Genomic DNA, 23,006 nt, shown 5'->3' with positions numbered 1-23,006 from the left:
AAGCAACCAGGCAATGTCGCACAATTGCTAGGAGAGTGCAACGGGATGCGATGCGGGCAATGAACTTGGGAATGGGTGCTTGACCTCTTCTTGGAAATCACTGGTTTTTATCTGTTGCGGGAAGGAATGGGGAAGGAGGGTTCCAGTGTTGGGTATCTTGATCAATTTGAGCTGTGCGCTCGACAAAGTCACACAAATAACGGGGGAGGGGAGGGGGGGTGAGTGATGCGGCAAGTGTGCAAATGATGTGGAAGTAGTGGGTTGGTGATGATGGAAGCTTGTACAGGTTCTGTCTAGAAAGGTGTCATATCATCAGAGGATGTGTCGTACCTTGGTGATGCAGATGTTGTTGCAGTAGCAGGTACTGGCGGCGAGGCAAGTACGCTGGATCTCACGTTGGAATAAGGTGTTTGCAGCGGTCTCGAACTGATATCAGCAGCGACGGCAAAGGCAGAAGCAGAAGGAAGTCGCGACGAGCTATCGTTATCGACTGCCGATCTCTGGCGCTCTTTCCCAGCAGCTGATCTTCGGGATGCCATGGATTACGCCATGAAGGCCGTCGTCTTGTAGATGTCGATTCGAGCTCCTTTCCAAGGATGGCTGATGTTATTTCGTGGGACGATTTCGAGTCTCGCTACTACGGCGTCGTTGTTCTGTCCTCGGGCCTGGCGAGAATAAAGAAGGTACTAGATACGGTAGGGTAGGACAATTCGGTCAATATGGAGATGGCTCGGATGTCTCGTCGTATGTCTCCAGATTGTCGGTCGATGTCGGATTCGCATTCAGAGCAGCCGATGGGACTGCCGGGCGACTTGGATATTCGGGGATGTTTGATGGATTATCTCCTGTTGGGGGAGGAAGATGAAGGATTGGGACGGAACCAATGTTTTGAGTTCTTCGATGTGGTGGTTTTGACGCACTTGGTAGCAGTTAAACATTGGATCAGTCATCAGCCCGTCTGCGGAGAGCTCCTGGCCTTAACCCTGGACGTGGACTGAACGGCTGTATCGTCTGTGGACACTCTGGACGGACAGTGCAGAGTGCTGGGACCGAACTGGAGTCGCTGGAGTCGCTGGGAGCCACCGGACCCAGAGCGCTGTAATTGGCACGCGGCTGGGCTGGTTATCGCATGTATTATTCCCAGTCAAGGCATGAGGGGCCGCCTACATACTTCATACGTCCCTAGGTGCATAGGTTGTGTGTGTGTGTTGTACATCACTCTCACCTCACCCAATTGGATGGCTTGAACTATGTCTACCAAACCACGAATGCAATCCGTACACACACAGGCATCCAGACAGCGGAACCGGGATATGCACGGGGACCGATGCGCTAGACATGGCACTACTATAAAAGTACACATTCTTCCAAGCAAGCACCTATTCGAGTTTATACATCTATGTAATTGTATGTAGGCAGTGGTCAGGTGAGTGATACGAGTTATGTAGGGTTCTGAATCGCATCACGGGGGGGCACTCGGTGTGTTGGAGGCATACATGATGCGCCGGCGTCCTCCAAAACAGTTGCGGAAGTATGTTCGTGGTGTTTTGGCATTCAAGTGCATAGAGTGCGAGTAGGTAGCGAGTGTCTCGACAAAGTCTGGACTCTCTCTCTCTCTCTCTCTCTCTCTCTCTCTCTCTCTCTACTGTACCTTAAGTTAAGCACTTGCGTAGTGCCGTTTTTCCTTGGCCGGGAGCTTCTGCTGAAATGGCCAAGTGTGCTGAGTGGATGTGCGTGGTGAGGTCGGGACCCCTGACGTGGTCCCATCAAGGCTAACAAGTCGGAACATCGCATGACACGTTAATATTAACCTTACTGGCCAAATACGTCAAAGTGAATGTTACTAAACTGTCCAAGGTTTTGTTTTATGTACCAGGGGGTTGAAATATGCCATTTCAAATCCCCAGTCGCATATTCTGGCGTCTACTATGCCACTTTACAGCTGGCCTATCTACCACAGACGTGGCATACAGGCAGGCAACCACACGTGTGATGAAACAAATTGAGCAGACAAAGTAGTCTTGTTTTTAGAGGTCACACCTCGCTGCGAGAATGTTGGGACCTATCGCGAGAAGCACCGCGTTGTTTGCAAATAGAGTGAACGCGTGAGAGTAAGCTGAATATGCCATGTCTATCTGCTTCAAGTCTTCACTATACTTCTATGCATCTAGGCTGCCTCGTCCTCCCTCATATTCGCTCAGGTCATACTCATCTGGGTATTTGTCTAGGTGCTGGCGCAGCTCCAGCATCTGGGCCTTGAGATCGGGCGTGAGCTCCTCGTATATATCCTCAAACATGGCGCGAATCGGCGGTTTCTTCTCCTTCTCTGCCTCCGAGAATGCCTTCAAGACATTCCGCCGCGTGCTATCTCGGGCCTCTTTGTCTTTGGCCTCGTCCCAGATCCCCTTGGCTTCCATGTACTTACGTAGTCGCGCAATCGGGTTATCTCTGCGCTTCCAGTCCTCCACCTCGACTCTCGCGCGGTAAGCGAAAGAGTCGTCCGATGTACTATGATGGCTCACTCGGTAGCTCATGGCCTCTATAAGCACGGGTTTGCCGCCATCTAGGAGGGCCATCTCCCGCGCCTTCTTCGTCACCTCACGCACGGCCCAGATATCGTTCCCGTCTACTCGAATAGTATCAATGCCGTAGCCAATGCCTCGGCTAGCGATGCCATCACCCCGGTACTGCTCCAGAGTCGGTGTTGAAATCGCATAGCCATTATTACGGCAGATGAAAATAACCGGACAAGCCCGGGTTGCTGCTATGTTGAGTGCTGCGTGGAAATCGCCCTCGCTAGCCGCACCTTCGCCGAAGTAAACAGCTACGACCCGTGGCGGCAAAGAGGGGTCGTTGATACGTTGCATCTTGAGTGCGTAGGCGGCCCCAGATGCATGGGGAATCTGTGTAGCCAAAGGAGACGAGATTGTGTGCTGCCAAACAGTCAACGGCCAAACGAAATATTTCACGCGGACTAAGAACCTACTATGTTCAACTCGCTGCTCCCATAATGCACTGGCATGTTTCTTCCCCTTCCGGGATCCTTTTTGTTGGCGAACAGTTGGTTCATGAAGTCACTCAGCTCGAACCCCCGCTGGGCAAACACGCCTTGCTCCCGGTACTGGCAGAAAACCACATCGTCCAGGCTCAGAGCAGAAGCCGACCCTACACTCAGCGCCTCTTCGCCAGCTGATACCATATAAAAGCTTAGGCGACCCTGCCGCTGGGCATCAAACATGATGACGTCCATGATCGATATCAATAACATCTTGTGGTATAGCTTCACCACCTCTTCGTCGGCAAGATCTGCCTTGAATGAGTCGTCCACAATCTTGCCATCTTGGTCGACAACGCGGTACGTCGGCAGCGCAGGGCTCTCGTCTGATAGTGCGAAGTTCAATTTGCTCGTGAACGCACTCTTTACAGCGCCTGGGAACGAAACGTGCGAGGCACCCGGGCGCTGTGAGATGCTACTCGAATAGCGGGCTGGGGATTGCGGAGCCGTGGGCCTGGCAGCGATAGTAGTGGCAGCAGCAGCGGGCCCGCACGGTGCTTTGCCGGCGACTCTCCGTAGAGACGCTTTAGGAAGTAACCGCGGGTGCATGGTGAAAAGTATAGAGGAAAACTGAAAACTGCCAATTGAGACGGAATTGAGGTTTACAAGAGAGGGTTGCCCGTGGAATCTGCTGAATTCCCGGGCTTGTTGTTTGGGAATCCCAGGAAGCGCCCAGAGAAATCGATCAGTGGTTCGGCTTCAGACCAAGAGCTAACCCGACGTCACTTGAGCCGACGAAAAGCAGCCCCGGGGTAGCCGAGCTCTGCCGGTCCTCAACTCCTGTACCAATGTAAGCAAGCTGGCAGGACTGGAGCCTGGAATCTGTCCAGCGGGAATGTTTATTATTAGTTCAGGAATACACGTTGCCAAGATGTTCAGGGGTCCAGAGATGCATCGTACTATTGCTCTGAACCACGGAGATCTAACCACAGAAATCTAACAACATATACCGCTATTGTAGTATCTATCCAGGTAGTAGTTCTATATATTCTATAAAGTATGGATTACTACGACAATTAGTCGTTGTGTTGTTAGTAGCTGATGTGCTTTGCTCTATGTTTGCTATGGCGTCCTTCTGTCGAGAAAGCAATCTCATCTGCATTGAACCACGCAGGTCGGAATGTGGGCTTAGGGATCGTAGACTTCCTATCCACCCTCGTGACTACCTCTGAAACTATCCAGGGCAGCACTCAATATGATGTATATCTGATCAATGTGGTGTTTCAATGAGGCCGAGTTGAACCCAAGAGCAAAAGATAACCTCCACGATTCGGGCCGGTGCCGGCCGGGGTGGCATAACCTACTGTACACCACGTGTTAACAAGCTTCAAGGAAATGCTTAACTTATCAGGCACATTCTTGGCAAATGTCATTCTCGTTTGCTTGTCTCCCAGTCGAGAATCAAGCAGAATATTACGCGGCTACTTAATGAGGGATATATGAGTGCATGTATGATCGCGGTATGTTACCCATTAATTATCATCGTGCAGACTCTTGAGCAATCACGCCAGATGCATGGCTTGTCACAACATCCTGTTTCTGGACTGCCCTTTTCCGCTTGCTGCCCCGATCCGATATCGAATCCTAGAATCGGCTCTGCTAAGTGCCCACTGGCCTTCCACTTCGTAGGCTTCCTACAGTATCTCCTGCCTAATGCGGCAAAGAATAGAGGACTGTTATGTGGGGTGGTAAACATCATTTCCAAATGTGCCGCAGTGCTATCTGCAGGTCTCACGCCTTGCATAGATAGCTATGGATGCGTCAAGTTTATCCGGGAGAACGAAGAGGTATATAAGCATCCAATGCCCCTCGCCAATGACAAAAAATGGACTTCGATTCTGGGATGCCCGCCTGTCCGCAACGTTAGTCAGGATGAAGATATCTCTGGCTTGCTGCATCGCTTCCCTGGTGTCTCAGGTCATCAGCAGCTATGTACCGCTTGAGCCCCGAGATTCCGGTCGTCCCTCGCTGCAATACACCCCGAATTACTTTGATCAGCGCATCGATCATTTCCCCGGGGATTGCAAGTCGACTCGACACACCAATGCCACTTTCAAGCAGCGCTACTATGTAGACTCTTCGTACTATAAGCCAGGTAAGATCTCGCAGAGAGGGGGTGTGGCTCTGAAGCTGGCGATGCTTATCATTCGTATACAGGTGGACCTGTTTTTCTCTACATTGGCGGAGAGACCAGCGGACCAAGCCGGTTCTCCAACTTGCGGACGGGTATCATCCAGATCCTCATGGAAGCAACCAATGGCCTTGGTGTTATCCTTGAGAATCGATATTACGGAGAGAGCTATCCGTACAATAGCTCGACTACTGACGATCTGGTATACTTGACGACTTCACAAACGCTTGCAGATAATGCGTACTTCGCCCAGCGCATTGTGTTCCCTGGTGTCGATGGCGATCTGACAGCTCCGGGGACGCCCTGGATCCTTTACGGCGGAAGCTTGGCAGGGGCGCAAACCGCATTCTCCATCAAGGAATACGGCGACATCTTGTACGGTGGGATAGCGTCGAGCGCTCCCGTCACTTCCACGGTCGGCTATCCGGCCTGGTATAACCCAATCCAGAAATATGCGCCTCAGGACTGCGTGACCCGGATCAACCGGATCGTCGACAACTTCGACAGCCTGGTCTCGGCCGGCAACGCCGCGGCGATCCGGGAGTTCAAGGCCCTGTTCGGCCTGGAGGCCCTGACGGACCACCGCGACTTCGCCACCACCATCGCATACCCCATCGGCAACCCGGGCTTCTACCCGACCAACACCTGGCAGGAGCTCAACTGGAACGCGAGCTACGGCTCGAGCGATTTCTTCCAGTTTTGCGGCAACGTCACCTCCGTCGACGCGCCCGAGAGCATCGCCCAGGTCGACTACGCGCTCGCCAACCTCACGGACGGCGCGTCCTGGGCCGGGCTCGGTGGCTACGCCGACTACGTCAAGCGGGTGGTGCTGCCGCTGTGCCCCGGCGGCGACTACAACAGCAAGGACTGCTTCGGGACGCAGGACGCGGCGGCCTGGGCGCGCGCCGGCAACTCGGCCTCGCGCTCGTACCTGTACACCAGCTGCACGGAGCAGGGGGCGTACATCGACGCGCCCAAGGAAGGGCCCTCGCTGCTCTCGCGCGTCGTCGACACGAGCTACGAGCAGCAGTGGTGCCGCTGGGCCTTTCCGGACGGCCAGTTCAACAAGATCCCCGCGGAGCCGGACCTAAGTATCTATGACCGATATGGGGGATTCAACATCAGCGCAGACCGTCTGGCGTTCATCGACGGCGACCAGGATGTCTGGAATGACCTGTGCTACCACTCGAACTTCGCGCCGCCGCGCACCGAGTCGACTGATTTACACCCGCAGTATCTGATAACGGGAGCAGGGCACCATTGGGATAGTAGTGGCATCTTGGATGTGGACGCTGAACCACAGTTCATTCGAGAAGCACACAAGTGGGAGATTCGTACGGTGAAGAGGTGGCTTAACGGGTTCGAGCGGTGGAAAACCTCAAAGTCCGCCTCTGCGTAGAGAGTACTATTTTACATCAACCCTCCAAGATTTGGCTCACCCAGCATGGTGTCTGTGTATTGGCCTCGAGGCCAAACATATTGTAACCTTCTTTGACGACATATAGTCAGTCACTTGTACCCAAACAGGGAAGCAAGAGAATTATTGGACGGTGTGAGATGCAAAGGCTTCCAGCATCCCTCTTGGATATCGGAGCGAATCAGTGTGCACAATTGCGCTCATTTTTACGTGAGGCTGAACAGGAAAACAGACGAAATCCAACCTGCAAGTAAGCTCACCCGAAATTTGGGAAGTATCACCCAAGCGATGCGGAGATATTTGATAAACATGAAGGTTTGATTAACTAGAACCCTCTGGTATCTTGAGTGTAGGTTTATGTATTCATTTCGTACCCATCCCTCAGTAGGTAGTCCTGCGGTGCCAACCTCCACTGAGACCCTTATCAGCCATATCCGACACGAGCCCGTGTAAAGACGGAAAGAACGCCACCTTCTTTGCATACCCCTATCGCCCGGGTCTGCCATAAACAAGTAAAACACTGATTTGACGGCCGTTACCATGAAATTAAACAATCATATCGTATATAAGAACGCACGAGATGTGAACAGTCTTAGTCCAAAAGACTAATCTATTCATCGTCACCCTCCTTGTCAGCAGCGGCGTCCTTGCCGGCAGCAGCGTCCTTGCCGGCAGCAGCGTCCTTGCCGGCAGCGGCGTCCTTGCCGGCAGCAGCGTCCTTGCCGGCAGCGGCGTCCTTGCCGGCGTTCTTGGCGGCATCAGCGTCCTTCTTGGCGGCATCGGCGTCCTTCTTGGCAGCGTCATCCTGGGCCTTCTTAGCAGCATCGGCGTCCTTCTTGGCGGCCTTGTCCGCCTCCTTCTTGGCGGCCTTGTCAGCGGCCTTCTCGGCGTCCTTAGCAGCGTCCTTTCCGGCACCAGCGTTGTCCTTAGCACCACCGGCACCCTTGCCCTTGCCGGCCTGGGCAGTTCCGTTGCCCTTGGCAGCACCTCCGGCAGCGCCACCAGCACCACCAGCACCGCCGGTCAATTCTCCGAGAAGCTGGCCAAGTCCACCGGCACCACCTGCAGCACCACCGGCAGCACCACCAGTCAAGCCTCCGAGAAGTTGATCGAGCCCGCCAGCGCCAGCACCACCTTGCTGGGCGCCACCGGCAGCACCACCACCAGTCAGGCCTTCGAGAAGTTGACCGAGCCCGCCAGCACCACCTTGCTGGGCACCACCGGCAGCACCATCCTTGGCACCACCGCCAGTCAGGCCCTCGAGAAGCTGGGCAATACCGCCAGCACCGCCAGCAGCCTTGCCCTTGCCCTTGCCTTTGCCGGCGTTGGCAGTTCCGTTGCCGGCGGCGGCGGCACCAGCACCAGCACCCTTGGCCTTCTTGCCGGCCTTCTTGCCCTGTGCCGGGGCGGTGCCGTTGGCAGCCGCGGCGCCCTGGTCGAGGGCAGCACCCTTGCCAGCCTTAGCGGCTTTGCCCTTCTTCTTCTTCTCACCCTCACCCTTGCCGGCAGCAGGGGCGGTTCCGTTGTTGGCAGCGGCCTAGGAACACATGAAATGTTAGCATACGGGGATCAGCTGGGCTGTGATGTATAAGGACGGTACTTACACCTTCAGCGGCGTCCTTGTCTTTCTTGCGTCTCTCCAGCTCAGGGGATGACCTCACGTGCATAGCCTGCTCCCAAGGAGCGCGGGCAGCGATCACATCACCGGGTCGCTCGACGGCAGGCAGGGAGGCGACCATGGAGGCAGAGGCTGCCAGGAGCAACAGGGCTGATCCGAAGTTCTTCATCTTGGCGTTTTATGATTGTATGTAAGAAATACAGGGGAAATAGTCGTATCCGAGGAAAGGAATGTAATGGGGCTCGGTGTGTGAAAGAAAGTGGATAACGAGCACAGCTATTGGTTTGTTTGTTAGTATATCATCTCTCGACAGGAGGTAGTCCCTATAGGACGAGCTATAGGGAATGGGTGGGCAAACTAACCTCTAAGAAGAAAGAAAGTATAAAAGGGTGTCTAAGAAGGGAAAGCAAATCTATGCTTGGATGGGATGAGAATGGAATGAGGAGGGAAAGACTGGGTACAACGGATACGGGGTGAAGACATTTAAATAGTAGAAAGACGACTCCGAGGTGGTTCATGAAGGCCATGGATGTTTAAGCTTAGAGCAGCAACGGACAGGTTCCTTTGCCAAGCCATGGGTTGGATCATCCCGATTTTCAGATCGGCTGGCAGATGCGCCAAGCTGGCGAAGATGACGAGGCTTCAGGTTCCCAAACATACACTAAAGTCGGGAACGAACAACCCAGGAGCATCCCACAATCCAACAGGCCGTCACTAAGGTAGCATGGGCTCGAGGTGTTACGCCGTAGGAGGCTTGGGTGGGAGGTGTTCCCCCACCCAAGGGACCTGGGTGGGGACCAAACATCGAAATCCAAGGCGCGTATCTCCAGGGAGCTTTGAAACACATGGGGATGGGCGACGAGAATGGCTGTGGAGGAGATCATACAATGGTGGTCAATGGTAGTTCGCGCATATCTTCCCAGAAAGGCAACAGCTGGCCGAACGGAGCAGCGAGATCGACAAACAGATTCACGATAGGGCACAGGCGCCGTTAGGCTACCGCTCCCCGGTCAGTATAGTTTCAGTTGCCAAGACTTCCGGCTCCCGCAAACGTTTAATTTAGACACTGGCAAGCTGGGCCTGGCCCTTCTTGGGACGGTCCCCTGGGTGGACAGGGGTAGTCAAACGGTAGATCAAACACCGCGTGTTCAATGTCAAACATTTCCCAATCGAGGTTACTTTGTGACTGGCGACAGCTCAGGATGCTTGAGAGTTTAAGAGTTCTGCGTGTCTATGTGTAACCACGTAACCGGTTTCCCTCGCACTGCAGCGTAGCTCGTGTAGCTGAGGTCACAGCTCTTGGGGATCAATCTTGAGTTTTTACGTCAACGTTGTAGTTGACATCTTGGCTGCGACTGTGAGGCTGCACACACCGGACGTGTTCACTGGAGCCGCAATCTCGGACACCTTGACGTCCGGTCTGAGGCCTGCCTATCTTCCTACCCTAGGACGCCTACCTACTTGTTTTTGTTCAAAAGGCCACAGCAACCTATTGGCAGTCTGAAACAAAGTTGGATGTTCCGTTCCAACCGTATGCATGCAAACATCCTTCGAGAAGCTCGATGGGTTGAGAAGCGAGGTGAGAGTTGAGAAGAAAGAAACATGTCGCATGAACCACATACGATGAACGAGTAGCTGTAGCAGCGGTCGTTTTCACCGCACGAAGGAGGTTTCTGGGTTCTTTTTTTCTGAGTTGCCGGTGCCCGAGGGGCCAGCCTAGCGTTTTGCAGCGTTTTGCAGCATCTTGTTCGATCCGATAATTAAGCTATTGGGCACCTCATCCCAGAACAGATGGAAGGGTCCAGATTGCTTGGGCTCCTGGTGCCTGGGCTCCTGGGTTACTGGGATGCACATGGAGGTAGGTGCTCGTATGTACGGAGTATGTACAGTACAGTAAGTCGTCAGCCCATGGCAGCATGGCTTCTTTACCTGCTGCTCCTGGTCTCCTCGTGGTCTCCATTCCAATCGGCAACCGGAGCTGGATTTGGCGGCGGTTGCGAGAAACGTCGTGCTCTGCCAGCATAATAAACATGCCCGCCTAACGTTACAGAACGGTTCAGCTGCGCCAGGACATGCCTTGCTTAAAGCTGTCATACAAAAAAAACAGAACGTTATTTATTCTGCCCAACCAACATCAGACAATGGCGGAACACCAAAACATGCAAGCAGAGACGAGATTCCCGGTATCAAGGTTCTTCCATCGGTTCGACTGAAGTGTAACCTACCTCGCCCCGCCTGGACATTCCTGAGCTCTAGGTCCATGTTGGTTTCCTGATTGATGGAGCAGACTGAGCTGTTTGCTTGCTTGACCGCCCTACATTCCCACAACACGCTATCTGTCACTATGGCATTTACATCTCTTCAGTACTGCAAGCACCGACAATGGTAGATACCGACATCAGATCAGACGAGAGCCTCATCAGCTAGACAGGTCCTCAATCGGGCAAGAATCATAAGATGCCTTCAGTGGTGTTAGCTAATCCATCCCACCTGATTGGCCGACGGGCTGCCTTGGCGCTGATCCGGCTAGCTGCGGCCGGGGAGGAGAACCTCGGTTTGGTGGGTTTTGGGTGGAATTCTCCAATTGATGTCATTTTCGAGGCTCCCGACAGCGGCCAATAATCCTCTTTTTTTTTCATGTGCTACATGATTCACTACTTTGTTCGCCCTTGGACCTCTGAGCAATTGGCAGAGCGCCCTTAGCATTCGGCTAGTCAGCTTCCTGTCTGTCCATGGCGCAAAGTCCAAGTTAATAGCTTGAGCCAGATCCTCCTATCTTTCCTCCCCCCCGAGAGTGGCTGCTGTTTCAACCCACCACAGGTGTCTAGACACCTGCAGAATCCGAGGGCCGCTGATCGAAGACGGCATGAGATTTTGATCAACTTGCCATATCAGGAAACTCTCTCTGCGTCCGTAGTTACCAAACATCATATCATGTCCGCGCCTGCCCACCTCCGAATCCTCGGGCGCCGTTGCGCCTTGCCCGTCAGGTCCAGTCTGGCTGCGCAAGCATGTAAAGCTTCTAGCGCGTCGGCCATGTCACGGCCATGGAACCAGCGTAGCATACCAGCACTGGCCCGAACCCCCGGCCGCCTACTCCATACCAGCGCATTCACCACGACACGGATAAATCGCCTTGCAGATGTCGTCGACGAGAGCTTCGATCCGAAGTCGGTAGATCGTGAGAGTGACGAGGTCGATGTTTGTATTGTAGGAGGAGGTAAGTGGAAATAAAGCCCTACTACCATATCTATCTCCTTGCTGTGCTCGCATGCTGACCATACATAATCGTGACCCAGGTCCCGCCGGATTAAGCGCTGCCATCCGATTGAAGCAACAGGCGAACGAGGCCGGCAACGAGGACTTCCGCGTGCTGCTGCTGGAGAAGGCTGGCGAGATTGGTGCTCATATCCTCTCGGGGGCCGTAATTCAGCCAAGCGGGGTCGAGGCCTTGTTCCCGGACTGGCTCGACGAGGCCAACGAGAACCGTTTCGAACATGCCACTCCTGCAACGGGAGATAAGATGCGATTTTTGACAAAGGGCATGGCCCTTCCCGTGCCTATACCGCCACAGATGCACAACCATGGCAACTATATCGTGAGTCTGAACCAGTTCACCAAGTGGCTGGGCGAGCGGGCCGAGGAAGTTGGTGTGGAGGTCTACCCCGGCTTTGCGGCAAGCGAGGTGCTGTATAAAGCAGACGGCTCAGTACAAGGTGTTGCCACCAACGACTTGGGAATTGGCCGCGATGGAAAGCCCAAGGACAGTTTCGAAAGAGGCATGGAATTCCATGCAAAGGTCACCATGTTTGGCGAGGGGTGCCATGGCAACCTGTCCAAACAAGTCATTAAGAAGTTCGACCTGAGAAGCGACAGCCAGCATCAAACTTACGGCCTCGGCATCAAGGAGGTATGGGAGGTGCAGCCTGAGAAATTCCAAAAGGGGCAGGTCGTTCATTCCATGGGCTACCCGCTACCCTCGGATACGTATGGCGGTGGCTGGGCGTACCACTTCGGCGACAACCTTGTGAGCGTTGGGCTTGTGGTAGCCTTGGATTACTCCAATCCCTGGCTTTCACCATACGGGGAGTTTCAGAAGATGAAAAAACATCCGCTCTACAGGAACACACTAGAAGGCGGCAAGTGCATATCATACGGCGCCAGAGCTCTAATCGAAGGCGGATTCCAGTCCATACCCAAGGTTGCTTTCCCAGGTGGCGCGTTGATAGGGGACTCTGCCGGCTTTGTGAATGTGCCTAAGGTGAAGGGCACCCATAACGCTATGCAGTCGGGCATTCTGGCGGCTGAGGCTGCCTGGAACGCCCTGAAGAATGAAAGCCCAGGGTCGGTATTCTTATACGACTACGAGGACTCGTTGCGGAAATCGAGCATCTGGAAGGAGCTCAAGGAAGTCCGCAACATGAGGCCCTCGTTCCACGGGCCGCTCGGCATGTACGGCGGCCTCATGTACTCCGGTCTCGAGGCCTTTGTATTGAAAGGACGCGTGCCCTGGACGTTCAAGCACAAAACCACGGACCACGGGGCGACGAAGACCGCAGACAAGTGCCCCAAGATCGAATACGAGAAGCCCGATGGCAAGCTCACATTTGACATCTTAACGAGTGTGTCTCGCACTGGAACAAACCACGAAGAAGACCAGCCAGTACATCTCCAGGTGAAGGACTGGGATGCACACACGACGGAGACTTGGCCGGGATACAAGGGTCTCGAGAACCGATTCTGCCCTGCCGGCGTGTATGAGTATGTAGAGGATGAATCCACACCTCTAGGTGTGAGGTTCCAGATCAACGCACAGAAGTACGTACATTCCAACCTGCCAACTTGTCACCGAGAACCCTCGATCTGCTGGATGGACCCCCAAACTGACAAGTGATAACAGCTGCATTCACTGCAAGACATGCGATATTAAAGCACCTCATCAAGACATCAACTGGGCAGTCCCTCAAGGCGGTGAAGGGCCAAAGTACTACATGACCTAATCAGTAACACCGGGCTCCCTGAAAAAAAGAAGTAAAATACACCCGATGCGAAACATTGAAGAGTGGTATGATGCTGGGGTAATAGCAATGACAGGTGCCCAGCAAATGGTATAATAGAGCCAACAAACGGTATCCATGGCCAGATTTCATGTATATAAAATTTTACCGGATTAAATATTATGTATTTGATGTGGGTTACGTTGCCTCCTATTATTTCAACCTAGTTGGTGTCTGCTACTTACGATCGTGTCGTCCCGATAATGGCCTCAACAGTGTAGGCCTGCTAGCCAAACATGCATTTGCAGGTGTCAGATATTTGCTTTAATGCGTATTCAGGATGAAGATGTTGGGATTGCCCGTAACCTGCCGCCTCCTACTTGATGTTGGATTAGATATTGAAAGGATATGGCTGGACAAGGCAACGGGCGCCCGCGACTGCTTATCCCTGATATTGTTTCCGGTGCTCGAGCATAACTTAGTATATTAAGGAGTTCCGCAGGTGCGATGAGGTTGGACTTCGACTCTCGTCTGTCTGTGGTTGGCCTCCAGCAAGTCCACCCTCATCGACGTGAACCCATCAACTCCAGCGGGGCGTGCCTATGCCAGGGCAGGTACCTACCTAATTTGTCATCCGGGTCCTCAGCGAAACTAATGTGCTCATGAAGTTATACTTTTTGTGGCTTGCCCGGCGTAGATTCATAGCGTAGTGACTATGTGTTTGACACAGAAGATGTTGCGCAGGTTAACTCTGACAGTTCCACCCTAGCCTTACGGGGCTGGGAAGGCGTAAAAGAGAATAAGGGGGTGGTTGAAAGCCACCCAGTCCTGTTCGGGCAATGCATCGAGCTGCCAAAGCGGTTATGCTGGGCAATAATAGAGGGGAAAGGGGAAGGCCAGGGAAAAGAGACGATGGACCGGAGGGCTGACCATGAAGCATCCTGGGATAGTTTTTGCCTACTGGTCCCTGGGCTATGTATGGTCATGCAATGCCTATGTAGCAACTAGAGAAAAGGGGAAGTGAAGGTTGATCCGCGTCAACGAAAAAAGTACAAGGAGAAAGCAGTAGAAAAGAAGAAGAAGAAGAAACAGCGCGGCAGGCATCTTGAGCACCACTGATCAAGGCAAAATGGCCACGTGTAGTTCCTGTCATCGCCAATAGATGACTGGCGGGTGTACAAGCTCAATATGGCAATGCCATGCAGAGCCTTTGTGGCTTTTTGTCAGGAACAGCTGGGACAAGTGGCGCAAACTTATGGTTCACGATCTGGTCGCAAAATGTCAACCAAGCTCAAGTTGACCGCCATGCTGGTTTTCGTGTGTACTGTATGCGTATAAGGTACGTAAAAGTCTATACCGCACCTCGGCTCAGCCATCCGCCTGGCTTAGGAAGTAGTCAGGTCTATTTTAGAAACAGGCGAATGTAATTGTTGCAGATAGGCGCATAATTTTGTTACAGTATCTGTTAATCATGGTCAGCATTCGTTGTTGCCGCAGCGCGGGTTTCATCACGATATGATCTGATCTCGGTGCAGTCGATTGCGGTATGTGTGCACTGGGAATATCCTAGTGAGCGAGCCGCTCAACGGGTCACCAATCAAGGAGGGAGCAGCTGCTTACTGTCGGTACGCAATCCAAGACAATTGCGATTCATACCGCAGTGACCTGCTCCCGAGAAAGGTTTGTGGTCGCTGGTTACTTAGGTAATCCCGGAGAGAGTATGGCAACGCGCCCACATCCCGTCGCTCGGCCCGGGACAGTAGAGCCGGGGATATCATTGAAGGCAAGGATCCACCCCGAAGCGGTCAAAGGAGACAAGAATCGGCACCTCAAAAGGATGGATATGGAGCAATCCTACCAGGTTTCCTCTTACAGTAGCCGGTATGGCCGGCTACACCGCTTCCGGCCTATCCCAGCGAAAAGGAAAGGCGGAAGCAGGCGACGCAGGAACAATCTTCATGCCAGAAACAGGACTTCTCAATGAATGGTATTCAAAGTTCTATAGCACACAGCCGATAGATAAACCAACAGCAACACGTATTATTGAAAGCATAAAATAAATAATCGATACCGAGATGACCGACTGACAATAATGCAGTGCCAGTATGACGGGATTAGGAGATAAGTAGGCCAATCAATAGCTCCAATGCAAGCCCTGATTTGTTGAGTGGCGCAATGAATAGTCACATGAGTAATCAATAGCCCCTAGAGGGTTCTTATCGCTATACAGTGCGATATACTGGTTACTTCAGAGTACTTCCGACATTCGTGCCGCTCCCTTGCATGCCGACTTGCACTTGCATGGTCAGCCTGCTTGCATTGACATGAAAAGAACGGCGCTTGCTAGGGGGTCAGAGCACCAGTCCTATCGCGACGGATTCTTTCTTGTCAGACCATCACGAGAACACCATATTTTTCAGCCCTCGTCAACTCAGACCAGACACGCGTCGTCATAATCACCCCTTCTAGAAATCACGATCATCTTCCAACGCGTGTTCCATTCCGACGATACGCTTGCCTATTGTTTTCCTGTCTTTGTTCTGCTTGTCGCGCAGTTTTCTATTATTACAGGTTTTCGCGAATAAGTCGTCGCAAAAAGACCAGTCATAGAGGCGTAAATAAGTAAGCTGGGCGGAAGACGACATACAGTTTGCTGGCTGTTCGCTGTCCCTCGGTTGTGTGCGTACGAATGAGTCATAAAAAGGGAGCGCGACGATGAATGGCTAGATAAGAGGGATGAAATGAGGGCTGGGCGCGGCTGGGGGACCGGCAAGGGAGAAAGAATTTGTCGCAGGGGTCAAGGGAAATGAGTGTGTCGGGATCATCGCTTCTCACACACTGCGCATAACGGCAAATGATGAAACCATAAAAAGACACTGGCTTTTTTAAGGTATCCACTGACGAGTCGCGTCGGCGATGGCAGGCTCCAAGGCCGATGGCTTCTTCTCTGGCTTCTCCATTGAAACAGCCTCTCCACCTTGGTGCTCCCTCGCACCGCGCACTGAGTGGTGATTAACAACTGGCTCCACGGTTTTGATTGAAGAGGCGAGCAAAACCGGCGTAAGTGGGCTCGGAGGGCTCCAGTTCGCGCATCATCTAGACCAGAGCGTGGAAGAGGACACATTTTCAGATTGGCAAGTATTGTATCAACCCAACAGACCTTGCCACATTGCAATCATGCGTTCCGCTGCTTTGCGTTTGGGACGGCCGCAAACAGAAGCAACTCTCCCACCGCACGCAGTCAGCGACCGCGATGAGCATGTAAACGTAACCCCCGAGAGGCCGAAATGAGACTTCCAGGGAAAGAACAAACGATAATGAGACCTGATCGTCCTACACGTTTTACTGAGCCACAGATGTGACCGGCCCCCAGCGGACCCTGCACTCTTGGAAACTCTCGACAAGAAGCGATGAAAGTTGAAAGAGAGGTGGGGGGGGTGAAGACTCACAACCGGCGTTGTGATGATGCAACGACTTCCACCCTTCGTCGCACTGGCAACGAAGAATTGAAGAGACTTACGGCAAATATGGTAGGCATCTCCTTCGAAACAGTCCGCCAAGACGATATGTATATGAAGCACAAAGGCATCAACGATATTGAGAGGGAGAGGCAGGAGAGGGTCAGGCTGTTTCAAAAGATTGCAGGCGATGAGGGTGGGTGCTTGTTGGGCCAGGTTGCAAGTTGTGGTGGTTGGGGTCGAGGACCCCAGTGCCCCCCCCTTGGCGCCACTGCCCCCCATGGCTCTGCAATCGCTTTGCGATCGGGCGAGCCTGGCCCCCAGTGCGAGATGAATCGTGTTTGAACCGTGTGTTGTCTGCGACCGACCGTCCACTTCGACCGCAACTGGCCGTTTCCGCTTGCCACTTCATTCCTGCCCCGTCGTTCATGGTGCATGTGACCTGGCGAATGAATTGGAGCGGAACGGTAGTCGTCGCATCAATAGCTTGTCTGCAAACTTTTGCGGTCTGACTAGACTATTGGCTAGCGACAAAGAATGAATGCGTTGTTGGGTTTGTCGGATTGTCGAATGCTTGCTGGATCCATAGCAATTGTAGACATGAGGCGGCAGTTGTTGGATGCGTGTTCCTGTGTCGTGTTTGGCGAGAGGGAGAGAAAAGATGGCTGGACGGCAAGGCATGGACTGGCTGGGATGAAAGTGTGAGAAAGAATGGCAGGGAAAAGATCGAAGGGGAGGAAAAAAAGCGACTTGAAAGGAACCAGGAGCTACGAAGGTGTAAAGTCCAGCAGGAAAAAAAGATAAAATAAGGGGCGGATGGCAAGGTATGATTGGCCGCGACGGATTTAGTGCGTCCACTAAGGTGGCAGGAAGAAGTAGCGAATTGTGGACTCCCGCCACACGGGGGGCGTCCATGGGTGTCGCTGCCTTAAAAGTCGGTGCGTTTGGTTAGAGGCACTAGGAGGAAGGCAGGCCTGGCAAAAATTATAAGAAGCCCAGCCATCCCCCCAATTTCAACTGTTTCGAAAGTCTTGCGCGGAATCTCCGACCGACCTCAGCCTTACGTATTTGCCAGCTGACTGCCTGCCAATTACGTCTGGCCGACCCACCCCCATTCATCCATCCTCATAAACCCATCGATCCACTTTTTCTTCTCCTCACCCTCCTCACCTTACCTCATCACATCTCGACCTTTTTTAGCCTTTTTTCGTCACCTTGTCTTGACACAGAGATCCCTCAATTCGGAAGGACCAAGACCTGGGAAATCGGGCATTGAAAAGAAAAGGAAAACACACAATCCTTCCACACTTCACTCGCCGTCCAGGACAGAACCAAGGCTGTCGCATTCCTTAATTGGTTTTTGCTTCTCACCTGCATCCGGACCCGAACAAACTCTTTCGGCCAAAGAAACCCACCCACCAACAAAGCCTTCCTTTTGCCGCGCTTTCTCCGAACCCGTTGCAAACTCTCTTTGTTGCCCGCCGCCGATATAAAAGGTCTCGACTTCTCTCTCTTCAGACCCCGCGAACGCATTGCCTCCCCGCACCCCCTTCCCACTACCGCGCAAGATACGGTGCAGAGTAGTCCCAGAACCGTCGCTGAAGACGAGAGCGTAGAGAACAAGAATTGAGAAAAGGAAACACGGAGCGCCACATGGTATCTCCACAAACGTCGCCTCATTCCCCCATCATATCTACTTAGCGCGCCGCAAAGGAAGATCGAATCGGTGCCCGCCGTCATTGTCGCGTCGCATCGCATCAAACCGATCCCCGACTTCGACAGCCCGCTATTTTCGCATCCGAATTTGCTCGCTTTACTATCTGTCCCAAGAAGTCTCGTTCGCGACCGAACAGGCAACCCATAAATCCATATCGTGTGTGTGTGCCATCTCTGGTTCCTTGATCGCAAGCATCATCGACCAGAAACAATCGAGCCTTTACCATCTTAGGCCAGAGAAGCTTGGGGAGACATTTACTTGTTTATCTCCGTTGCGCCAATTGGTAAGGCTCTCCCTCTATTGTCTTCTTCAATACAATTTGCCCGTGACAATCGTTCCCCATCATCGTAGAAACGCTGGGCTGCTCTTGGGGTCCGTGTCGCGTCCTCTTGAGCGTTGACTGGGTTACCTCGCACCTGGCAGCTTTATCGTCTTTTTTTTCTCTCTTTGCTATTTTTTTCTTACCCATACACAACAAGGTCGTCAGCCGGATTGGTGCTTGTTTACTCACCGAACCGGGCTGCCACTTCCATTGGCGAATATCTATCATTATTTCTGCCAACAAACTTTTTTCTAACATTACTTTCCAGGTCTTATCAAAGGCTAGATTCTGTTGTTTCGTGGAATACACGTGAACAAGGCATCATGGCTTCTGCTGCCCCACAGCCAGATTTCAGCACCCTTGGGTCGCACCCCTCCACTGCCGCGCAAGCTCGAGCCTTTACCAGCTCCGGTTCGCTCAGCATGCCTGGGGGCGTTCTTCAGGAGCTCACTCCACCCACCGGCGAGGTTGATAAAAGAATGGCCAATGGTCAGCCGGCCGGCAATGGGGTGACTCCCGCCACGCCCGCTGCCACACCTGCTGCCACCACGCAAGGTGGCAGTGGTTTGACTCCTACATTGCAGTATGTATTACCTCACACGGTTTGTCCTTGAATGAACTGTGTGCTCACTCTGCATCATCAAGGAACATCGTTGCCACGGTCAATCTCGATTGCCGTCTGGACCTGAAGACGATTGCCCTGCATGCGCGCAACGCCGAGTACAATCCTAAGGTAAACCTTGTTCCATCAATTGCGAATTTTGATCAACCTTACTAACCAATTGCAAAGCGTTTCGCCGCTGTTATCATGCGTATTCGTGAGCCGAAGACCACCGCCCTGATCTTTGCCTCCGGCAAGATGGTGGTCACTGGTGCCAAGTCAGAGGATGATTCGAAGCTTGCCTCGCGCAAGTACGCCCGCATCATCCAGAAACTCGGGTTCAACGCCAAGTTCACCGACTTCAAGATCCAGAACATTGTTGGTAGTTGCGATATCAAGTTCCCCATCCGCCTCGAGGGCCTTGCCTCGCGCCATCACAACTTCAGTTCTTACGAACCTGAATTGTTCCCTGGTCTTATCTACCGTATGATCAAACCGAAGATTGTCCTATTGATCTTCGTAAGCGGAAAGATCGTTCTCACTGGTGCCAAAGTGCGCGAGGAAATCTACCAGGCGTTCGAAATGATCTACCCTGTGCTTCAAGGTTTGTTGTACTCTTTGTATTATTTGAACGTGCAATTACTAACTTGTGCTAGATTTCCGCAAGGTCTGAGAAGCCTCTTCCGCCACTCATACACGACACCGTCCACCCGCTACTACTTCGTTCTTGGTTGTACGATACATAATGATTTCATGATTCTCCATTCTGCACACCACTCAGCTGTGCTTGACGACTGACGGCTTGCCGTCGCGGAGGCTCAGTATGAGATTATTGTACCATTGATATTTTCTTCGCAAATTGCATTGCACCGGCGTTACGACACAAGGAAAGGACCAGCATAGGCGTGGGCCTGGTTGATTTAGGACCAAAAAGGAGATGATGACTGGGGCCTGGTCAGATGGATACACATAGATTGCACATGGCATTCTCTCGACGACATGTGCGCTGGTCGAGGATGTGCCGTCTTAATTCAACAGTCAGGAGGAGAAAAGAGCATATAAATGGAGGGAGGCTCAATCTCCAGGAACGAGGATGATGATGCTATGTCTATGATGAACATGATATGCATCGGGGAGTAGCACGAGGTGGAAGCAGGAGTCAGGCATGGACATATGTCCAGATGGTGAACAGGCTGGAACGTCATGTTCGCTTCATAGTCTGTCCCTATTCAGCGAATGAATTATGCTTTCTCTTGCGCTCGAGGCACCTGAAGCTGTTCATGCCTGAAGCTCAGCACAACGACAACAGTCGTGCGTGACTGTCTACCTTGGTAGTAAATACATCACCACCTCTGATCAAATATTTCCCACTTTGGACATTTATCTACCTGCTGAGTGATTTGGCGCCTCTTCATCCTGTAAGAGATACTCGTGGTAATCAACTTGTTTGGCCTCCGCAACACAAGATGCATTATCCTAACACGCTTCATGGCCAATGCTACTAGGCAACTGGTACTGTTTACAATACGATTCAGTGAATCGAATGCTTGTTTGATTTCATCTTCATCATAAGGAGCGTAGGTGGTTCGTCGCAGTACCAGGGATTACTACACCTGAAGTCGAATAAGGCAACATGCTCCTACTGCGAAGTTACACGTATGGGCCGAAGTGACTTCATACCGAGACCTTCTGTTGGGCAACATAAAATACTGACTATGCCTTTGCAATATGAATGTAGCAAAAGCCGTGTATGGTCGAATTTGTAAAGTACAATTTATTATGCCCGGGGGCCATTCTTTCTTAGCTCTGTCTGTAGTATATGCCCAGCTTGTCCGCCACGACTGCCATCCTCAGTTACAATAGCTCGCTCAACATCGGTGACCTCCTTCCAGGCCCATTTATCCTTGAGGATAGGAGTACATTTCCCCATGATGCTATCGGCAATATGCTCGCCCAGCACCGGCAGGAACTTGAAGCCGTGGCCGCTGCCACCCGTCGCCACGAACAGCCCGCTCCAGTAGGGATGGTACGCGACCAGGAAATCGCCCGTGGGCGTGTCGGTGTACCAGCACACGCGGTTGGCCGTAAAGGGCCGGTCGGCCACCGACGGCCAGGGCACCATGGCCGGAGCCCCTTTCGCAGAGCGCGCTCACCGCTGGCGGGCATCCAGAGGGTAGGGTCGTCGAGATGGGTCAGGGGCTGAGAGACGGAGATCTCGGGGAAGAACTGTTCTTGGTCGTTGGCGGCACGGATGCTCGTGGGCTTGAGCACGGTGAGGCAAGACGTCACCTTCTTCGGGTTCTGGTAGCCGTAACCGTGCAGGCCGACCTTGAGGACGTTGTTCGAGGGCGGGATGAGGAAGGTGCCATTCGTCAAGTTCATGAGCACGGGGGCCTGGCCGAGCCTGGCCTGCTCCTCTGGCGTGATGTCCATGTAGCCCAGCACCTGGCCCGTCGCCACGGCCTGTCCGCGCAGGTCCACCAGGCTCGGCGTCCACGCGCCGGCAGCCACCACAACCAGCTCGGCCCTCATGGACTGTCCGTTGGCCAGCTTCGCGCCCACGACCTTGCGCTGACCCGCATCGATTTCGAGCCTCTCGACGGTGGCGCTCACGAACTTCACCCCGGCCCGTCCCCTGCACCTTCTCGTACAGCCACGCCATGGCGCGCTCGGCGTTGGCCCAGCCCGACCCGCGGTTCAGGTAGCCCCAGTCCCCGAGCTCGGCGCCCGTGGTCGAGGCCTTGGCGATGGCGGCGCGGCTGTTGAGGAGTTGGACCCAGTCGCCGTCCTCGCCCCGGCCCGCCTGCCGCGCGTGGGCCAGCGCGTTGACGTAGGCGTCGCGCGCGAACCCCATGCCCGACTTGACCTCGAGCCCGCGCGCGTTGCGCACCCGCACGGGCTCGTCGTCGGCCACGAGCACGAAGCCTGTCTCGGTGTAGCGGCCCTCGCCGCCGATGCTGTCGGGGCCCGGCTGTCGCCACGCGTACTGGGCGGCCGACGCCAGCGCCGCGTACGCCGAGTCCGCGTAGTCGGCGCGGATGATCCTGGACGAGTCTATGCTAGAGGCGTCTCGGGAGGGAAATACCGGCTTCTCGGGGAAAGAAGGGGCGGACCCGCCCGCACGGTCCAGGACGGCTATCTGGGTTGACTGCCACTCGGGACGCCTGGTGAGGGCGTAGGCCGTCGACAGGCCAAAGACGCCGCTTCCTACGATGAGGAGGGTCGTTGGAGCCTTGAAGGAGGACGAGGAGGATGAGGAGGTGGCGTGTGCCATGATAATTTGCCTTGTCGGAGAACCAGTGTCTTGATAGAGAAGAAAGATTGAGGTCTGATTGCCAAAACTCGCTCGGGATTTCCTTTCGTGTATCGACTTCTATATGGACTGAAGCCTCGGTCCCAGCAGCGGTGACAAACCAGATGATATAATAAGAATAACTAGTGCAATATACAATACGTACTTACTGACTTTACTTGGGTAAATCGGGACTTATATAGAGAGCAGGTAGTAAAAGAATTCATTGTTAGATAGGAGAACCCTAAAGTAATAGCCCCAATTGCGCTATGGACGTTATCGGCCCCCAAGCCCCCTAATGAGACCCATCCGAAGTGCGCGGGCTGTCGGCCATGGTCGGTAACGAGAGACCAAAGCGGTATGGAAGCAGAACCCACGAGTGGAAGAGAGTCTAGTCA

The 23,006-nt window shown here is 53.3% G+C and overlaps 7 protein-coding genes across 7 annotated transcripts; 3 read left to right on the top strand and 4 right to left on the bottom strand.

The window, feature by feature from the left end:
• Nucleotides 1-97: 97 nt before the first annotated feature.
• PG994_014687 (uncharacterized protein) lies at nt 98-539 on the bottom strand (the record flags this gene model as incomplete). Its single annotated transcript, XM_066866096.1, has 2 exons — nt 98-293; nt 331-539. The coding sequence occupies 2 exons, from the start codon at nt 537-539 to the stop codon at nt 98-100; spliced, it is 405 nt and encodes a 134-aa protein (XP_066707772.1).
• A 1,620-nt stretch (nt 540-2,159) lies between these two features.
• On the bottom strand, nt 2,160-3,604 carry PG994_014686 (uncharacterized protein; the record flags this gene model as incomplete). Its single annotated transcript, XM_066866095.1, has 2 exons — nt 2,160-2,933; nt 2,987-3,604. The coding sequence occupies 2 exons, from the start codon at nt 3,602-3,604 to the stop codon at nt 2,160-2,162; spliced, it is 1,392 nt and encodes a 463-aa protein (XP_066707771.1).
• A 1,266-nt stretch (nt 3,605-4,870) lies between these two features.
• Nucleotides 4,871-6,585, top strand: PG994_014685 (alpha/beta-Hydrolase; the record flags this gene model as incomplete). The annotated part of the gene is made up of 2 exons (XM_066866094.1): nt 4,871-5,150; nt 5,213-6,585. The coding sequence occupies 2 exons, from the start codon at nt 4,871-4,873 to the stop codon at nt 6,583-6,585; spliced, it is 1,653 nt and encodes a 550-aa protein (XP_066707770.1).
• Nucleotides 6,586-7,213: 628 nt separating this feature from the next.
• Nucleotides 7,214-8,390, bottom strand: PG994_014684 (uncharacterized protein; the record flags this gene model as incomplete). Its single annotated transcript, XM_066866093.1, has 2 exons — nt 7,214-8,140; nt 8,208-8,390. The coding sequence occupies 2 exons, from the start codon at nt 8,388-8,390 to the stop codon at nt 7,214-7,216; spliced, it is 1,110 nt and encodes a 369-aa protein (XP_066707769.1).
• A 2,765-nt stretch (nt 8,391-11,155) lies between these two features.
• PG994_014683 (electron transfer flavoprotein-ubiquinone oxidoreductase- mitochondrial precursor) lies at nt 11,156-13,221 on the top strand (the record flags this gene model as incomplete). The annotated part of the gene is made up of 3 exons (XM_066866092.1): nt 11,156-11,441; nt 11,521-13,039; nt 13,122-13,221. 3 exons carry the CDS (start codon nt 11,156-11,158, stop codon nt 13,219-13,221), a joined length of 1,905 nt encoding a protein of 634 aa, XP_066707768.1.
• A 5,817-nt stretch (nt 13,222-19,038) lies between these two features.
• PG994_014682 (uncharacterized protein) lies at nt 19,039-19,989 on the top strand (the record flags this gene model as incomplete). Its single annotated transcript, XM_066866091.1, has 4 exons — nt 19,039-19,298; nt 19,361-19,448; nt 19,506-19,920; nt 19,973-19,989. The coding sequence occupies 4 exons, from the start codon at nt 19,039-19,041 to the stop codon at nt 19,987-19,989; spliced, it is 780 nt and encodes a 259-aa protein (XP_066707767.1).
• Nucleotides 19,990-21,093: 1,104 nt separating this feature from the next.
• PG994_014681 (FAD dependent oxidoreductase) lies at nt 21,094-22,590 on the bottom strand (the record flags this gene model as incomplete). Its single annotated transcript, XM_066866090.1, has 3 exons — nt 21,094-21,449; nt 21,470-21,932; nt 21,958-22,590. 3 exons carry the CDS (start codon nt 22,588-22,590, stop codon nt 21,094-21,096), a joined length of 1,452 nt encoding a protein of 483 aa, XP_066707766.1.
• Between the last annotated feature and the right edge of the window lie 416 nt (nt 22,591-23,006).

This window comes from Apiospora phragmitis (assembly GCF_038363925.1).
Source record: "Apiospora phragmitis strain CBS 135458 chromosome Unknown utg000014l:1.0-1827420.0:1.0-1829600.0, whole genome shotgun sequence".
Taxonomy (NCBI): domain Eukaryota; kingdom Fungi; phylum Ascomycota; class Sordariomycetes; order Amphisphaeriales; family Apiosporaceae; genus Apiospora; species Apiospora phragmitis.
The sequence above is the reverse complement of the archived record's forward strand: the minus strand, read 5'-3'. Positions and strand labels throughout refer to the sequence as shown.